This window comes from Coregonus lavaretus (genome assembly GCF_964263955.1).
Source record: "Coregonus lavaretus genome assembly, contig: HAP1_SCAFFOLD_2420, whole genome shotgun sequence".
In the NCBI taxonomy this organism is placed as follows: domain Eukaryota; kingdom Metazoa; phylum Chordata; class Actinopteri; order Salmoniformes; family Salmonidae; genus Coregonus; species Coregonus lavaretus.
In genome coordinates, this window is record NW_028163768.1 from 14525 (window position 1) to 34589 (window position 20065).

The 20065-nt window shown below is 45.1% G+C and overlaps 1 protein-coding gene across 1 annotated transcript in view; it reads right to left on the reverse strand.

Annotated features, from left to right (window-relative positions):
- Nucleotides 1-9733: 9733 nt before the first annotated feature.
- LOC311117794 (polypeptide N-acetylgalactosaminyltransferase 4-like) overlaps nt 9734-20065 on the reverse strand; it is a 30293-nt gene continuing 19961 nt past the window's right edge. Inside the window, exons 7-11 of the mRNA XM_084192705.1 lie at nt 18969-19145; nt 13823-13954; nt 13036-13146; nt 11815-11967; nt 9734-11211 (exon numbers count right to left, since the gene is read on the reverse strand). Of these exons, the coding sequence (XP_084048831.1) occupies nt 11071-11211; nt 11815-11967; nt 13036-13146; nt 13823-13954; nt 18969-19145 (714 nt within the window). The 3' untranslated portion in view covers nt 9734-11070. The remainder of the gene's footprint in view (nt 11212-11814; nt 11968-13035; nt 13147-13822; nt 13955-18968; nt 19146-20065) is intronic.

Sequence of the window (20065 nt, forward strand, 5' to 3'; positions counted from 1 at the left end):
TGTGTCTCCCTACCTCACTCACTCCAGGGATGTGTTCATGCCCCGTGGGCTAAAACAGCACCATGGAAGTGCATGACCAAACCAGGGGTGTAACCATTAGTCCAAACAGTTGCAAACAGTTGCGTTTTGTAACGAAAAGGAGAGTTTCTATTGGACAAATTAATGTATGTCCCTCCCCGTTATGTTCCTTTTGCTTCCGTTTATGAAACGTTTTGCAACAGAATCTTCGTAATGAATATGCCCCAGATCCACCAAAACCACCCGAAAATTTGCTTCTGATGACTTTACGGATTGTAAGAGTCCTCCTCCTATTTCGATTGAATCAACTTTTTATATCAAACATGCTAGGCAACTTAAAGTTGATAAACTGTGTTGACCGAATTTGACTAATCAAGCAAGTGTCAAATTTTCCAACGCTCTTTTCCGTTATCCAGGGATCCAGCGCTTGACTTCCTTGGTCAAAGTTTATTGAAACAACTCATAAACGTACGTGATGTTAAAGAAGGATTTGCCCGGTTAGATTAGCTATCTTGATGGATTAGCACCCAGAGAAAAAAATCCAGGTCAAATCAAAGACAATTTTCCAACGCTTCTGTGCCAGTAAGCTACTATTCCAAATGCACTTTGACCTCCCTCCTCTATTCGCACCAGTCGCAATAGACACAATGTAGCCTACACACCCCAACTGTGTTTCCGATCGAGCCGCACACAATTATTCAGGTCGATAAACTTGAGAACAACTGCAAAAGTTGTACAACTGCAAAAGAAGCTTGTGCTTACAATGTCTTCTACATTCCAGGTTAAACATTATATATGTTTTTCGTTACAGTGTAATAATCTTTTAGCTGTTTCGTTTTGATTCCCTGTACATAATTATACAAATGAAAGACACATTCGTTTCAAGTTTTAATGTCACGTGCACAAGTACAGCGACGCCTTTATTGCAAGCCTAAACCCAACCATGCAGTAATCAATATCAATGTTGCACTAAAAACAACATAAGGTAGAACAAAAACACACGATAAATAAAAATAAGAACATGAGAAAGTAAGAAGCTATATACAGGGTCAGTTCCAATAAGATATTTACAATGTGCAGGGATACTAGAGTGATAGAGGTAGATATGTATAGGGGTAAGGTGACTAGGCATCAGGATGTATGATAAACAGAGTAACAGCAGCATAAATTAAGATTGTATGTTTGTGAGTGTAGAGTCAGTATAAATGTGTGTGCATGTTATGTGTGTGTTGGAGTGTCAGTGTGTGTAAGTGTGTAGAGTCCTGTGAGTGTGCATAGAGACAGTGCAAAAATAAAAATAAATACAAGGGTCAACTCAGATAGTCTGCGTAGCCATTTTGTTAGCTATTTAGCAGTCTTATGGCTTGGGTATAGAAGCTGTTCAGGAGTCTGCTGGTGTCAGACTTGACGCACCGGTACCACTTGCCATGCGGAAGCAGAGAGAACAGTCTATGGCTTGGGCCTTCCTTTCACACCGCCTGATATAGAGATCCTGGATGGCAGGGTGCTCGGCCCCAGTGATGTACTGGGCTGTCCGCACCACCCTCTGTAGCACCATGCGATCGAGGGTGGTGCTGTTGCCATACCAAGCAGTGATGCAGCCAGTCAAGATGCTCTCAATGGTGCAGCTGTATAACATTTTGAGTATTTGAGGGCCCATGCCAAACTTTTTCAACTTCGTAAGGGGGAGGAGGTGCTGTCATGCCTTCACAACTGTGAGTGTGTGTGTGTGGACCATTTTAAGTCCTTAGTGATTTGGACCCTGAGGAACTTGATCAACCCGCTCCACTTCAGCCCCATCGATGTGGATGGGGGCATGCTTGTCCCCCCCCCCCACGTTTCCTGTAGTGCACGATCAGCTCCTTGGTCTTACTGACGTTGAGGGAGAGGTTGTTGTCCCGGCATCACACTGCCAGGTCACTGACCTTCTCCCTGTAGGCTGTCTCATCGTCGCCGGTGATCAGGCCTACCACCGTTGTATCATCAGAAAACTTGATGATGGTGTTGGAGTCGTGCATGGCCACGCAGTCGTGGGTGAACAGGGAGTACAGGCGGGGACTAAGCACACACCCCTGAGGGACCCCGTGTTGAGGGTCAGCGTGTTAGAGGTGATGTTGTCTACCCTCACTACCTGGGGTCGGCCCGTCAGGAAGTCCAGGATCCAGTTCCAGAGGGAGGTGTTCAATCCCAAGGTCCTAAGCTTGGTGACGAGCTTGGAGGGGACAATGGTGTTGAACGCTGAGCTGTGGTCAGTGAACAGCATTAAATGGACTACTAGTAATGAAGTACAATATCACGTGACGGTAGTTTACTGTAGTTTTCAGGGACACTCTCCTTTCACGCCACTTTGATACAAAGTGATTTTTGTAGCAGGTTAGGAGACCATTTTTGTTAACCCTAACTCTAACCCTTTTCCTAACCTTAACCTCAGTCTCCTAACCTGCTACGAAAAAAGTCACTTCGTTATCGAAGAGTGTTTCCTGTAGTTTTCATGCACTGATGCCAAAGAGACTACTACTGTTTTGTGTTCTTGCATGAGCAGTACTTGTGTTATTCAAAATATTAATTTAACATTTACTTGTTGTTGTTCAACATTTACGGGTGCAACAAAGTTATCTTCATTATTGACAAATATTCATACATTATTTCTCTTAGCACTAATGTCACCTAGGCCTATATGTCAAAAATGTAAAGTTCGAAGCAAACATCTTTAAGCAAATTAAAATGATAAATAATTGAGTTAACTGTTCAGAGTGAGAAGGTAATTTGAGTCCTATACTGTTTGATTGAATACTCTTATTGTCAAAACAACAAAGAGACAAAACAACTGGAGTGTTGTAATAGACCATGGTACACTGACCTGTCTTACTATCACCGGAGGAAAACATATATTAGGCTACATTTTATGCAAGAGGACGTTTTCATACAAGACATAGTCAACACTCATGTTGTAGCCCAACAGGTAAATGTATTCTTTCTCTTCAACTATTCAAAAACAAAACAATATGTAAAACTGAGATACTGTAAATGCAAATTAAGTTGTCCATACACTCTTTTCTCAGACAGTAGCTCATCTGGCATTATTCTCAAGCGGCCAACAAATATGGCACTGCATCAACCCCTAGCTAATTGGCTTCATTTCCAAGGTGTTTATGATGTAATACCCCAGGGTGCTGTCCAGAGTAATGGACATGCTACAGAATTGTACAAGTGTAATTTACATAATTTCTGGCAAGCAAAATTAATTTAGGCTTTCACTTCACTGCACCTAAATTTATGCTACCATGGCTGTGCTTACACAGGCAGCCTAATTCTGATATTTTTTCCACTAATTGGTCTTTTGACCAATCATATCAGATATTTTGACATCAGATCTTTCACTAATTAGTGAAAAAAAGACCGAAATTGGGCTGCCTGTGTAAACACAGCCAATTTCACACAAAGTCACAGAGTAATTGATTGGAGTAGTGAACACTGGAGCCTTTGGTGTACCCATGTCATGTACTCAAGAATGTTGAAAATCCTGATTGCTTTATTGCTCATGGTAAGGTTAAAAATGACACATACCAATATTTATTGAACCGCAAACAGCATCAATTTGACATTTGGAGTGGTTCCTTCCATGGCCACCAGATGGTGCTAAATCAGTATTTTTGGAAATACCTATAGTGAAGAAAACAGTGAAGTAAAGATTTCTTACTTGCTTGTCAATCTTCAATGGAGTCTTGTGTCAGTGCTAAGCAAGGAGAAACAACATCAACACGTTTGGATTCTTGGTTTTAATAGTCTTTGGTCAGTGAGTTAAAAGGCATTGATTGATCTACAGCATTCCTCCAAAACACCAATTTTATTTGAACCCTTTCATTCTTCACTGGTACAAACAATAATCACAACCATCTCTTATGCTTATTAATCAGTACATTAGTTCAGATACGGCCCATCCCATTCAGGTCCCTTTATATCAAGAAGTATCATTTACAAAGGAAATACAAAAGATAATTCATAGAATCATATAAAAATGCCCTAGTGCAAAGGACCACAGAAAGCCTATATGCATTAGGAAGAGCAGTCTTCCGCGGTACAGCTGATTTCAATAATAAGCACTTCAATGGCAACACACATTATTATTAAGTTCTATTGGTCCTCAAATCCCAATCAAGGGAACCAGACATTTTTGGAAAAGTTTAGGTTTAGGAGAGTGAGCAGAGTGCTGGTACAAATGCTGCATTAATGTAAGTCTGTCAAAGACAGGAATGCAAAAAAGCAAGATCTAGAAAATGCTGTGTGGTAGATTTAAAGACCAAATGCAGTCGTTTTTATATCAATATCAAATCCTTTCTGGGTAACAATTTGTCACGGATTCTGCCGAGGCTGCTTCCCCTCCTGGTATGAGCAGGCGTCGGCGGTCGCCGTCCCCGGAGTACTAGCTGCCACCGATCTATGTTTCTGTGTGTGATTGCTTTTGTCTGTCTGTCACACCTGTGTCCAATTGTGTATTGATCACCTGTCCTATAAGTTCTGTCCTTTTACTTAGTAGGATTGTGTGTTGTTGTTCGACTGTCGTTGTGCTGCGTGTTTTGCTTCTTGTTTGTTATTTTAGTGTTTTACGCATGTTGCGTAAATGCTCGCCTCTTGTTGTTGAGGTTGTTTGTTTACCGCTTCCTTTTGGATTTTTTGAGTAAACTCTGTTGGACTGAGCCTCGGTGTCCTGCGCCTGACTTTCACTACACATACACCTCACCTCGTGACAGAACAACACACCATCTCCATGGAGTCAGCAGGAACAGCGGCGATACCCGATTCCCTGGAAGACCGGTTTAATTACCAGGACGCCATGATCCGGCAACTCGGGGTCGCCATGGACGAGGTATCCAACAGACTGCGCCGGTTGATGAATCGGGAGGTGCCCACGCCTTCTCACACCATCCCAGCACCAACGGCCAGTCCTCCTCTCTCAGCACCGGAACCCAGTGGTATTCGGCTCTCGCTCCCGGGGGCATATGATGGTTCTGCAGCCGGGTGTCAGGGATTTCTGCTACAGGTGGAACTGTACCTGGCCACTGTACACCCGGCGCCCTCGGGATACGAGAGCGTCTCCGCCCTCATCTCCTGTCTATCCGGCAAGGCGTTGGAATGGGCCAACGCCGAATGGAGGGGAATAGACGCCGCAACCATCACCTACGCGGAGTTCTCCCGCCGCTTCAGGACTGTCTTTGATCATCCACCGGAGGGTAAAGCGGCGGGAGAGCGTCTGTTCCACCTCCGACAGGAGAAGAGGAGCGCCCAGGAGTTCGCACTGGAGTTCCGGACACTAGCAGCGGATGCGGGGTGGAATGAGAGGGCCCTCAGCGACCACTACAGGTGTAGCCTACGAGAGGACGTTCGTCGTGAGCTGGCCTGCAGGGACACCAACTTGTCATTTGACCAGTTGGTGGACATTTCCATCCGTCTAGACACCCTGCTGGCCACCCGCGGACGTCCCGAGTGGGGGTCGTCCATTTCGCCCTCCAGCACCTCCGAGCCTATTCCTATGGAGATCGGGGGTGCTGGCGCTAGAGAGAGGAGGAGAGGGAACCCGAGGGGAGCCATCCCCTGCACCACCTGCGGTCGTGGAGGGCACACCGCGGCCAGGTGCTGGGGAGGGTCTCTTGGGAGAGGTGACAGCAGGCCGCGCACTGGGGAGTCATTTCAGGTGAGCAGGCGCCCCACTTACCCAGAGCTTTCTGTTGGTCACATGAATATTCCTGTGAGATTTCCACAGGTGGCACCTCATTCCCAGCATAAGGCGCTAGTAGATTCAGGCGCAGCTGGGAACTTTATTGATCGGGCATTTTGTGGTAGGTTAGGGATTCCCCTTCGGCCGGTAGAACCTCCGTTTCCTGTCCACACCTTAGACAGCCGGCCGTTGGGGTCGGGTCTGATCAGGGAGGTCACAGCACCACTGACGATGACAACGCAGGGGGGTCACGAGGAGATCATTCAGTTTTATCTGATTGACTCTCCTGCGTATCCCGTGGTGTTGGGACTTCCCTGGTTAAGCTCCCATGATCCTACCATAGCGTGGCAACAGAGGGCTCTTATGGAGTGGTCTGCCCAGTGTGTAGGGAGATGTCTAGGTGTTTCCTTAGGGGCGACCTCGGTAGAGAGTCCGAACCAAGTGCCCGCACTGCGCATTCCCCCTGAGTATGAGGATTTAGCACTTGCGTTTAGTAAATCGAGGGCAGCGCGGCTACCTCCTCATAGACAGGGGGACTGTGCGATAAATCTCCAAACAGGAGCGGCTCTGCCACGGAGTCATGTGTATCCCCTGTCCCAAGAGGAGACAGCGGCTATGGAGACGTACATAGCCGAGTCCTTGGCACAGGGATACATACGGCCTTCTACTTCCCCGGTCTCCTCGAGTTTCTTCTTTGTGAAGAAGAAGGATGGGGGATTGCGTCCGTGTATTGACTACCGTAGTCTCAATCAGATTACAGTTAAATACAGCTACCCACTTCCACTGATTGCGACGATGACGGAGTCATTACGCGGCGCGCGCTTCTTCACAAAGTTAGATCTCAGGAGCGCGTATAATCTGGTGCGCATTAGGGAGGGGGATGAATGGAAGACAGCATTTAGCACAACCTCGGGTCATTACGAGTATCTCGTCATGCCATACGGGTTAATGAATGCTCCTTCAGTCTTCCAATCCTTTGTTGACGAGATTTTCCGGGACATGCATAGGCAGGGTGTAGTAGTTTACATCGATGACATCCTAGTGTACTCTGCTACACGAGCCGAGCATGTAGCCCAGGTGCGCCAAGTGTTGAGAAGACTGTTGGAGCATGACTTGTATGTCAAGGCAGAGAAATGCCTGTTCTTCCAGGAGTCCGTCTCCTTTTTGGGTTATCGGTTGTCCGCGTCGGGTGTGGAGATAGAGGTAGACCGGGTATCGGCCGTGCGTAATTGGCAAACTCCAACTACTGTAAAAGAGGTGCAGCGGTTCTTGGGGTTTGCTAATTACTACCGGAGGTTTATTCGGGGTTTTGGACAGGTTGCAGCTCCCATTACATCTCTACTAAAGGGGGGTCCGGTTCGTTTGCAGTGGTCGGCCGAGGCGGACAGGGCATTTGTTAAATTTAAGAACCTGTTTACCTCGGCTCCCGTGCTGGCGCACCCGGATCCCTCTTTACCCTTCCAAGTAGAGGTGGACGCGTCTGAGACCGGTATTGGGGCAGTCCTGTCACAACGGTCCGGCGCGCCACCTAAACTCCGCCCCTGTGCCTTCTACTCTAAGAAGCTCAGCTCGGCGGAGCGCAACTATGACGTTGGGGACAGGGAGCTGTTAGCCGTTGTTCAAGCTCTAAAGGTGTGGAGGCATTGGCTTGAGGGGGCTCAACACCCTTTCCTCATTCTGACAGATCACCGTAACCTGGAGTACATCCGGGCAGCTAGGAGATTGAACCCTCGTCAGGCTAGGTGGAACATGTTCCTAACCCGATTTGTTTTCAAGATCACATACATCCCAGGGTCCCAGAATGCTAAGGCAGACGCCCTGTCCCGGCGGTATGACACAGAGGAGAGGTCTAACGAGCCTACTTCCATATTGCCGGAGTCTTGTTTGGTGGCTCCGGTGGTTTGGGAGGTCGATGCGGAAGTCGAGCGGGCACTGCGGACCGACCCTACTCCCCCCGAGTGTCCTGTGGGGCGGACGTACGTTCCGCTCGAGGTTCGTGATCGACTTATTTATTGGGCTCATACATCACCCTCCTCTGGACATCCAGGTATTGGCCGGACCGTGCACTGTCTTAGCATGAAATACTGGTGGCCAACGTTAGCTAGGGATGTGAGGGTTTATGTCTCCTCCTGCTCGGTATGTGCCCAGTGTAAGGCGCCTAGACATTTGCCCAGGGGTAAGCTACATCCCCTGCCCGTTCCACAACGACCATGGTCCCACCTCTCGGTAGATTTCGTTACCGATCTACCCCCCTCCCAGGGGAATACCACCATTTTGGTCGTTGTGGATCGGTTTTCTAAGGCCTGTCGTCTCCTTCCTATGCCGGGTCTCCCTTCTGCCCTACAAACCGCTGAGGCCCTGTTCACCCATGTGTTCCGGCACTATGGGGTCCCCGAGGATATAGTGTCTGACCGAGGTCCCCAGTTCACCTCCAGAGTTTGGGGGGCATTTATGGAACGGTTGGGGGTCTCGGTGAGCCTTACCTCGGGGTACCACCCAGAGAGCAATGGGCAGGTTGAACGTGTGAACCAGGATGTGGGTAGGTTTTTGAGGTCCTACTGCCGGGACCGGCCGGAGGAGTGGTCGAGGTATATCCCCTGGGCAGAGATGGCCCAGAACTCTCTCCGCCACTCCTCCACCGGATTAACACCTTTCCAGTGTATTTTAGGGTATCAGCCGGTCCTGGCACCGTGGCACGAGAGCCAGACCGAGGCCCCTGCGGTGGACGAGTGGATTCGGCGCTCGGAGGAGACGTGGGACGCGGCCCATGTCCATCTGCAGCGTGCCATCCGTCACCAAAAGGCGAGCGCCGACCGTCACCGCAGTGAGGCACCGGTGTACGCACCGGGAGATCGAGTCTGGCTCTCGACTCGAAACCTGCCCCTCCGCCTGCCCTGCCGGAAGCTGGGTCGGCGGTTTGTGGGGCCCTTCAAAGTCCTGAGAAGATTGAACGAGGTGTGTTACAGGTTACAACTGCCTATAGAGTATAAAAATATTAACCCCTCGTTCCATGTGTCTCTTCTCAGGCCGGTGGTAGCTGGCCCACTCCAAGAGGATGAGATAGGAGAGACCCCTCCGCCCCCTTTGGACATCGAGGGGGCCCCGGCGTACAGGGTCCGGACCATCTTGGACTCAAGGCGCCGGATGAGTGGTCTCCAGTATCTCGTGGAGTGGGAGGGGTACGGTCCGGAGGAACGGTGCTGGGTGCCCAGGAGGGACATACTCGATCCATCCCTCCTGACTGAGTTTCACCATGGGCATCCCACGCGCCCGGGTCCGCGTCCTCCTGGCCGTCCCCGAGGCCGGGGTCGGCGCACGGCTGGAGCCGCGCGTCAAGGGGGGGGTACTGTCACGGATTCTGCCGAGGCTGCTTCCCCTCCTGGTATGAGCAGGCGTCGGCGGTCGCCGTCCCCGGAGTACTAGCTGCCACCGATCTATGTTTCTGTGTGTGATTGCTTTTGTCTGTCTGTCACACCTGTGTCCAATTGTGTATTGATCACCTGTCCTATAAGTTCTGTCCTTTTACTTAGTAGGATTGTGTGTTGTTGTTCGACTGTCGTTGTGCTGCGTGTTTTGCTTCTTGTTTGTTATTTTAGTGTTTTACGCATGTTGCGTAAATGCTCGCCTCTTGTTGTTGAGGTTGTTTGTTTACCGCTTCCTTTTGGATTTTTTGAGTAAACTCTGTTGGACTGAGCCTCGGTGTCCTGCGCCTGACTTTCACTACACATACACCTCACCTCGTGACACAATTAAGTACCTTACTGTAATAGTTTTCCATTGAAATGGTCAAAAATAATTTTGACTGTCTGGAAGTGGTCTGAGTGGGTAAGGGAAAACTAGCTGTTATTGGCAGAGAGGTTTGGAACTCTTTGTTATTGGTCTATTAACTAATTTACCGCCTGGTGAGGTCACCAGGCAGGCAAAAACTCCACCCATGCAGAACCTGTTGATTAGAAGGTCCTGTGTAGATTTTATTTTAAATCAGCAACTAACACTGATCAAATTGTCACACTTTTACAGTGTTAGTTTAATCAGCAGTTGTACAATAAGATACAAAACAGGAAGAAAAAAAAACATTTTGACTGCACTGGGCCTTTAAGTGAATCAAGCCGATGAGAGATCAACAATTGATGAATGATGCAGTATGAATGCTACAGTAAGCAATGCCGTGACATGTGCTTGTGCTAGCTGAAATGGTGAGGCTATGGAAGACAGTAGAGAACATTGCTGCAGACAAACACCCATATGAGAATATTGCTACTAGGAAAGTGAAATGAACATGTTTATGCTTTTATGTTAGGCACAGTAGATTCAAAAAATATATATGTAAGATTAAAACACGTAAAAAAAAAAAAACTCCTCTCAGAAAATACAACTGTTCAGTTTTTTTAGGCACATTGTAGACACAGTAAATCAGCCTGTGTAAATAATGTTTTTGCACTCCCAAACAACCATGTCAGATGTCCCACCACCCTCAGGCAATGGTGAAATTGTACTTAGCGCACGCTTAACTGTGTTTCAAGTCTTGTTCGAACAGCCCAATCTGATCCTACCTTGAACACAGTCTTCAAACAGAGAGTCAGAAGCTGGTGAGTAGAACACATGTAGCCTACTAGTGTGACAGAGTCCACTTAATTCACTCACACAACAAGATGGGGCTTGTATAGTAAGTCTCATATGGTACCAAGCTTTTTGACTTATTCAGCTATCTCAAAGTGTTCTCTTTGAGTAACAAACCCCAGATTAACAACACATAGGAAAGAGTAATCCTTTAGACCCCTAAATGAATCATATTTGTTTAGTAAACATTTTAGTTTTCATTTCAAACCCCCAGAAAACCCCCTTAGATTACTTGTTGTGTGGTCTACCTGTAAAAAACCAACACCAAAATATTCTTTACAAAAACATTGTGCAGGTGCAACAGTATTTGTTAGCATCTATGCCGATCCTACTGAAAGTAATTAAAAAACAAAACTCCCATGATGCCATTGTTCCTCTTTGAAACCAATCTTTTAGAACTGACACCACTGGACAACATTGGACCATACGTTCAAGCTTTCTTATTGTTTTTCAGCCCTCACAGTGAGAGGTAAAGATCAACAAAACAAGGGAATTCCAACAGACAGGCATAAATATTGTCATTTCAGGTGTGGACCCCATTTGGTTTGCAAAGGCACTTTAAATGAGGAATTTGTCAAGTCTTCCCACAGGGAATCAGTAGGTAGTGCGCAGAGAGAGGCTTTGCTGGGTCACTCTTTAAAAATCCTCTCTCTCAATCGTCCACCGTGGAACTGTAATTGCACTTAGTTCAAAGGTCACTTAGGGTTAGGGTGAAGCTAGTCCCTCCCATTCTCAAACATCCAGCGCTGGTGCTTGTCCCCGGAAGTGCACATTCTCATCTGGACGTCCGTGCTCCCCTCGGCTGTGCGGTAGGAGGTGATACACATGTTTGAGTGAGGGTGGTAGATCGCCCCGTCCTGAAGTGGTAAGAGACATCAGGTCATAGGCGGTGTGTGAGTTTCAAGTTAATTTTCATTATAAAAATGCACCTTTATAATAAAGCATTCCATGCATCATCGCATTTGCAGACTTATGTAAGATAGTCTACTATTCCTAATGTGATGATTAAATTGGATAGTCATAATTTAGGATAATAATAGTAGGAGTAGGCTAATTAAAATTATCATTTTGGCAATTTAATTCAATTTACTTTAGGGGAAGCTTAGCTTCTCCTAGCCTTATGGACGCGCCATCTATGATCCAGGTAAGGCATTATAGCTAGCCCATGTCGAACTGAAAACTAAATGTAGTATGAAGGCCACTTGTCAATCTAATAATAATACATGGGACTTATATACAACTGTTACAACTGTTTTACTATTTTACAGCTTTACAACTGTAAAATGAAACAAAAAATATGGTAAAGTATTTTCAAATTCGATCAGCCCAGTTGTGCATACTGAACACAATGAAAACACTTTGTTTTTCTGTGAATGTGTGTTTGTGTGAGTGAGTGTATGTGTGCGTACGAGCATACCTCTGTTTACATGCATCTTTACGCTTGTGTCTGCATCACTCACCTCTCTGAACTCCCAGATCATGGTGGGGGGGGTGGGAGTTCTGTCGTGGGGGCAGTGCTTCATCCCAATGTAAGTCTGTCCCTCGGGGACCTCGGCACACAGCTCCGTCACAGAGTTATAGCGGATCTCCTTATGGGTCGTATACTCAAAGTACTGGGGGGAAGGAGAGAGAGAGTCATGTACATGCATGGTTAAACTATGCTTTTCTGAATTATTGTAATCACTGTCCTCCTGGGTAATGGATGAATGTTTCCTCGCTGTGCTTCTGCTTATTAAATCAGCAGCTCCGAACATTAGCGTTCAACCTCTTTTTCTCTCGCTCTCTCACTGCCATGTGAGACACATCCTAGGCTAATTCTCCACAGGTGTCATTTCCAAACCCAAGCCTTGGAGAGACAATCAGACAAAGCATCTTGGGTGCCCTTTAAACAGACCAAGGGTAATTCATCTTCAATGGTCCGATCATTCGCTTCATTCTCCTCACATCCTATGTATCTTTCAGACGGGGTAACAGTCATTTCTATTAAAATAATGAGTTCTCCCTCCCGTCTTGAAAAAACGTATTTATCCAGTCTAGGCCACTATCTGTGGTTGGGAGTCTTATGTATCTTTTAAATGGAACTAGGGGGGACCTCTGTAAAGAGAAGGTAGAAGTTCCCGTTTCTTGTTTCAGTGCAGGCTGTGGAAACATAGATTTTCGGTCACACACATGGTGCTTTTAGAAGCGGTGTACACCTGATGCAACGTATCAATGAGTAATCAGAGACAGTGAAATATAGCCGTTGGAGATAGACTAGATAGGCATGCAGATAGAGGCCTCCACTACCCCCTGTTCTGTGACTGGACATAAAACATACATCCATATGGCTATTAACTATCTATAAACTAACTATACACTTTGCTATAAAAGTTATACTACTTAGTTGAGTGTTTAAGTTATATGTAGATTTAGGCCTTAAATATTATTTAGGATACTTTGTCTGGCAATACTAAACCAAAGTTTGACGCTAGATTCTAGATGGCTGAGATGAGGTGGATATTCTCCTGTGGTCACCAGATATCGCTGATATTCAGAGAAACCACTCTGTCCGTCCATCAGGGAGACAGACGTGGGGTCAGGGAGGGTTGAGAGAGAGACAAAATAAACACAGACAGACGTGGGGTCAGGGAGGGTTGAGAGAGAGACAAAATAAACACAGACAGTCGTGACATTTTTATCACCTGGTTGCCGCCCTGCCCATGGCAACCGAAGAGGGAGACGTGTGCCCCCGTGGGATTGTGTTCCGGAGCGTTGTAGTCCAGGCACTCTGAATGGATCCCAGAGCTACGCAACTGTGATGAGGAGAATGATACGGATTAGCATCATGAGATCTGCCATCAATGCCTCTGCATTGCTTGCTCTTTGGGGGTTTAGGCTGAGTATCTGTAAAGCACTTTGTGACAACTGCTGATGTAAAAAGGGCTTTATCAAATACATTTGATTGATTGATTGATTGAAACAACTGCCTGGGGCGAAGTCAACACCTTGAGTCCACACCTAGATACTGTTATTGATGTCACCGACATACATTTGAAAGAACTGAAAGTATGCAGGCAATATGGCTAGAGGAAAATGGCTAGGAGAAACTAGTCTATTGCTCCTTTTACATCTACAAGGATGCCATCAATGAGGTAGGACATAGGGATTCATTTTGGCCTCAACTTATCACAGACTGATGGATTATGCTGTTTGTCTTTACATTTTTTCAAGTGCTCTGGTGCTTAAGATTTTCAATTGTATTTCTTACATATGGGGGAAAAATTTAACTTGATTATGACATGGAGAGACAGAGAGAGACAGAGACAAACCGACAGAGACAAACCGACAGAGACAGACAGACACACAGACAGAGACAGAGACACAGACAGACAGGCAGGCAGACGGACGGACGGACGGACGGACGGACAGACAGACAGACAGACAGACAGACAGACAGACAGACAGACAGACAGACGAACAGAGACTCACTGCCCCGTGCCAGCCCTCCCTGTCCTCTGGTACATGCAGGTCAGGGTAGATGTTCTTCAGGTACCAGTCAAAGCTGTTACACTTCAGTCTCTCTCGGAGGACCACCCTCTCTGAGATGTCCCCATATGTCTCCTGTGGAAAAATAACACACTTATTTAGCTTGCGCCAATTTTCAAAATGAGGCCCACACACACACCAGAATAATAGGCAAAATCTCACTGCAACGCATCTCTGGTCAAAGTTGACAATCATAGGAGTGGTTTGATATGACACACCATATCATGACTGTACACATACACTACATGGCCAAAGGTCCCCTCTTTGCTGCTATAACAGTCTCCACTCTTCTGGGGAGGCTTTCCACTAGATGTTGGAACATTGCTGTGGGGGACTTGCTTCCATTCAGCCACAAGAGCATTAGTGAGGTCGGGCACTGATGTTGGGCGATTAGGCCTGGCTCGCAGTGGGAATTCCATTTCATCCCAAAGGTGTTCGATGGGGTTGAGGTCAGGGCTCTGCGCAAGGGCAGTCAAGCTCTTCCACAATGATCTCGACAAACCGTTTCTGTATGGACCTCGCTTTGTGCATGGGGGCATTGTCATGCTGAAACAGGAAAGGGCCTTCCCCAAACTGTTGCCACAAAGTTGGATGCACAGAATCGTCTAGAATGTCATTGTATGCTGTAGCGTTAAGATTTCCCTTCACTGGAACTAAGGGGCCTAGCCCGAACCATGAAAAACAGCCCCAGAGCCGTTTTTGCTCCTAGACATTTCCACTTCACAATAACAGCACTTACAGTTGAACGGGGCAGCTCTAGCAGGGCAGAAATTTGACGAACTGACTTGTTGTAAAGGTGGCATCCTATGACGGTGCCATGTTGAAAGTCACTGCACTCTTCAGTAAGGCCATTCTACTGCCAATGTTTGTCTATAGATATTGCATGGCTGTGTGCTCGATTTTATACACCTGTCAGCAATGGGTGTGGCTGAAATAGCCGAATCCACTAATTTGAAGGGGTGTCAATAGGGCTGTGGCGGTCATGAAATTTCGTCAGCCGGTGATTGTCAAGCAAATAACTGTCGGTCTCACGGTAATTTACCATTAATTAACATAAACTCATTTAGCATCTCCTGGCTTCCACACATAGCCTACAAGCCATTTAAAAAAGTATAATAAAATTGAGTTGTCCTTATGTTAGGTCCTGATGTGGCTATGCCAAATGGCTGTGGGCTACACTAGTTCATTTAGCAGACAAGATTTGCTTATAATTCCGTGGCATTATTTCACATTATTTTATAGTATGAAGAATACAATTGAACAAAGCTGAATAAAATAGAAATATTTCCTCCAAACGATTTGAGGGAGTGCGCACATGCGGCTATTCTGTATTGAGCGGTTAACAAAGAAATAGGTACTCCTATATGCTTAATTTAGAGTTATTAATGTAACTTCAGTTGTTCTACAAATGTTGGGCTATATGATTTGATTTTTAATACATTGTAAGGCTGCATGATGAGACTGATGATTAGAAAAAAGTTGCTTGAAAGGCATGAGCTCTGCTTTGTTTTTGCGCAGGCTGTACACACACCAATAGTCTCTCATTCACAATTTGACAAGCACTTGATAATGCCCTGAATTTCACGGCGGAATCCCCTTTGTGGCCGTAATGCACCCTTAAAAAATCCATGCCTTTTGCAGGCCGGGAGTGCTGCGTTGTGCCCTTCTCCATGAGTGTGCTGCGCAATCCGAAGCGTCTCTCACTCACACGGCTCTCAGTCACCTGATCGGGTCTTTCTCACAGGCTACAAGTTAAGACAGACACATATCCAATTCCAATTCCGAGGTGCATTTTGAAGATATTGGAAGAACTGTCCACATTTACTTTTCGTCAGCCAACAATACGGGTACGCCTAACAAACAGCAAAAGCACTAGCCTATGTCAATCTACTATCCCCCATAGTACAAAAGTCGACCTATTCTATTCTGTGCTAGAAATAAATATTTTAAACATAGTCTGGGACAGTTGTGGGATGCGATAGATCCCAAATTAATACAACCACTAGCATCAAAAAACCATTTTTATGCAATGTGGCTGACGCAACAGATCAGAACGTTTAGCTTAAAATGTTGATAAACTATTAGGTTTATCTACATGGCAGTAGGCTATAAGCGCGAATGTTCCATTAGCGGAAAACACCATTATCAACAGTGACCGCAAATGCAATTATGCATGTAACGCTTTTATTATAAAGGTGCATTTTTATGGTGAAAATTATCTTCCCCAAACTTGAAACTCACACGCTGCTTATATATGCCAGTTAGGCTCTACACCCCTTGTAAAGCGGATTAAATGTGCTTCATTTTAAGAATTTATTTGGCCACTTTAGTTGTGATACAAACCTTATTAAAACATATAGGCCTATGGGCTAGGCTACATGAGGTGTGCGACTATGATTCGAAGAAGTCGCAAAAAAAAAGGCATTGTTTCTTATGCTGGGCATCATACACAGGTGATAGCTTTCTCCCGAGTGGCGCAGTGGTCTAAGGCACTGCATCGCAGTGCTAGCTGTGCCACTAGAGATCCTGGTTCGAATCCAGGCTCTGTCGTAGCCGGCTGCGACCGGGAGACCCATGGGGCGGCGCACAATTGGCCCAGCGTCGTCCAGGGTAGGGGAGGGAATGGCCGGCAGGGATGTAGCTCAGTTGGTAGAGCATGGCGTTTGCAACGCCAGGGTTGTGGGTTCGATTCCCATGGGGGGCCAGTATGAAAAAAAAAAAAAATGTATGCACTAACTGTAAGTCGCTCTGGATAAGAGCGTCTGCTATATGACTAAAATGTAATGTAAAAAATGATAGGCTAATATTGTCACCCATCAGACTATTCTTGATTTAATATTGTCTTTACATATACTAAATAATATATGTGTGACATTTGTTTTGATTTAGAATGGACCATTATCATGCACCTGTATCGAAACAGGGGCAGCGGGGAAAAAAATACATGTCATCTATGCAGTTAAATAGCGAATGGAGGACGCTTTTCCAGGTGGTCTATTTTCATGCCAGCCAGGTAGGCCTGTTATAAATATAAGCAATGTCCTTAATATTAGGAAAGTTGAGAAATAAATATAGCAGGCCTAGCCTATAGAAAGCTGATGGGATCCTCCTCTTTTTAATAGAGGCCATCGCTCTGTTTTCTCACGCAATTGCATAGCCTATAGAAATGTTGCGCAACACGAGCTCATGGGCTCTCATTAAGTGTTTGACTAGATATTCAAATACATTTGCATTGATGTCAGAGTGATTAGAGGGACAATAGATTGCTGAGTACCAGGCAGTTAGCAAGTTTGGTAGGCTACTAATGACCAGCGGCAGCATCAGAGCTTGGAGAAGCCTAATTACCGTGACTAAAGTATCATGTGGAATTTGACTGCCTTCATGACTTGTGACCGCTGGTGTGGCGGTCACCGCAACAGCCCTAGGTGTCAACATACTTTTGGCCATGTAGTGTATGTATCTGTTTGAATCCTGGTTGGGGAATTGCTGTTGTGTTCTTAAGAAAAGGATATCCCGTCCGTATGACAGGTGTGAGAGAGCGTTGTTGAGTTTGTTTAAGGAGGTAACGTTTCCCAAGTCGGCGAGTGATACCTGTTTTACTAATGGGAGCAGTAGGGCTCCCACCTTGAACAAACCAAAGGGAGGGAATACAAATACACTTCAGATTGTGTTACACTAAAGTTGGTTTACGTGGCAACTGATCAACCAGGGGTGTATTCATTAGGGCACAGCGTAGCAAAACATTTTGCAACAGAAACATTTAAACATGCATTTCTCATTGGACAAATTCAGGTAGGTCGTACTCCCTCCCTGTTTCGGCCCATTTGCTTCCGCTTGGTTCCTTGGTTCTTCAGTTTGTTTAGACAAAAACTACTTAGGTGGTTTAAACCACATTTCTCTTCAAACGAAACAAACCACCTCGATAAAACACACCCACAGATGAGCAACATCTGCAGGCCTATATGTACATGACGCCCAAGTGAATTCAAACCTGCCAATTCCTCTGGCACCCAGTCTCCATCTCCCTTTGGTAAGGTAATTTATTGTTTGATCAAAGATCCCTGGCATTAATAATGTAATTTGTTTCAGAGCAGTGAAACCAAGATAGCCAACACAAAGAAAGCCGAGAGGGATACACATACACACACACACACACACACACACACACACAGATGATTCCACTCAAACACAGACAGCACCTCATCAACACTGCTGACACCTAGGCAGGTGAAGCAACATCTCCAACCAAGTTAATCTATTACAATACAATATATAGCCAAGTCTAGGGTGTTCCTTCCTTGGTATAGCCTAACTAACTATCACAGATTTAACTAGAGCATGTCCTACTTCTTAATACCTGCTGGCATTATGCACTTTACAATAAGTTACTTTATCACTTTACACTAAGTTACCTTACCACTTTACAATAAGTTACTTTATCACTTTACACTAAGTTACCTTACCACTTTACAATAAGTTACTTTATCACTTTACACTAAGTTACCTTACCACTTTACAATAAGTTACTTTATCACTTTACACTAAGTTACCTTACCACTTTACAATAAGTTCCTTTATCACTTTACACTAAGTTACTTTACCACTTTACAATAAGTTACTTTATCACTTTACAATAAGTTACTTTATCTCTATCACTTTACAATAAGTTACTTTATCACGTTACACTAAGTTACTTTACCACTTTACAATAAGTTACTTTATCTCTTTACCGCTTTACAATAAGTTACTTTATCTCTTTACCACTTTACAATAAGTTACTTTATCACTTTACACTAAGTTACTTTATCACTTTACACTAAGTTACTTTATCACTTTACAATAAGTTACTTTATCACTTTACAATAAGTTACTTTATCTCTATCACTTTACAATAAGTTACTTTCTCTTTATCACTTTACACTAAGTTACTTGATTACTTTACAATAAGTTATTTGATCGCTTTATCACTTTACAATAAGTTACTTTATCGCTTTATTACATTACAACAAGTTTGTTCATCACTTTACAATAAGTTAAATAAGATAAGATAATATAGCATTTTATTGTAAAGTGTCCTACAGTACTTTACCCTTCTGGCCGGGGGGTTTCTGTTGTAGAAGTGCTGTTTGTAGGTGTCCATCCACACCTCGGCAGCACGGACCGTGTTCTGGAGGAACTTGGGCCTGGCGTAGGGTGCTTTCTTTGGGAATACATGGCCCACGTGGGAGCAGGGGTGGATCTCCAGAGAACCTCCACACTGCCACACCTGTGGAGCAGATGAACACATTAATAAAACATAGTACATGACATGCGTATTATGATATATCATTGTAGAGAATCCCTTCACCTAAGCGTTCTGGCAAAAATCCAGACATGAGATGCATGTGACTCAAACTTTCCCATAAATAACAAACTGACAACAGAAGACGACAACGGAAGATTTGTGGAGAGGTTTTCCTTTCCACCAAAGTCAAAATGTCAAACTAGTGCCTCAATGTTCTCCAGACTATGGAAAAGGATCCAAATTGGAATGTAAGTGGTGTGATAATGCGGACAGAAACCAAGATGGACATTGTCTATGAATAATCAACAACACTACCGCTCTTCTTCTCTGTCCTCTCTTGGCTATTATGCAAATTACAGAGAGTTATAAAAAACTGTTTGTTGGGGAACATTTTTATTTGAATCTATTTCCTGCAGAACATTTTATTCATGGTATCAATTCGCATCTTATAATTGCTTGATACAGCCTGGAGGTGTATTGGGTCATTGTCCTGCTGAAAAACAAATGATAGTCCCACTAAGCCCAAACTAGATGGGAGGGCGTATCGCTGCAGAATTATGTGGTAGCCATGCTGGTTAAGTGTGCCTTGAATTCTAAATAAATCACAGACAGTGTCACCAGCAAAGCACCCCCACACCATCACACCTCCTCCTCCATGCTTTACGGTGGGAACTACACATGCGGAGATCATCCGTTCACCCACACCACATCTCACAAAGACACGGCGGTTGGAACCAAAAATCTCCAATTTGGACTCCAGACCAAAGGACACATTTCCACCGGTCTAATGTCCATTGCTCGTGTTTCTTGGCCCAAGCAGGTCTCTTCTTCTTATTGGTGTCCTTTTGTAGTGGTTTCTTGCAGCAAAATCGACCATGAAGGCCTGATTCACAGTCCCCTGT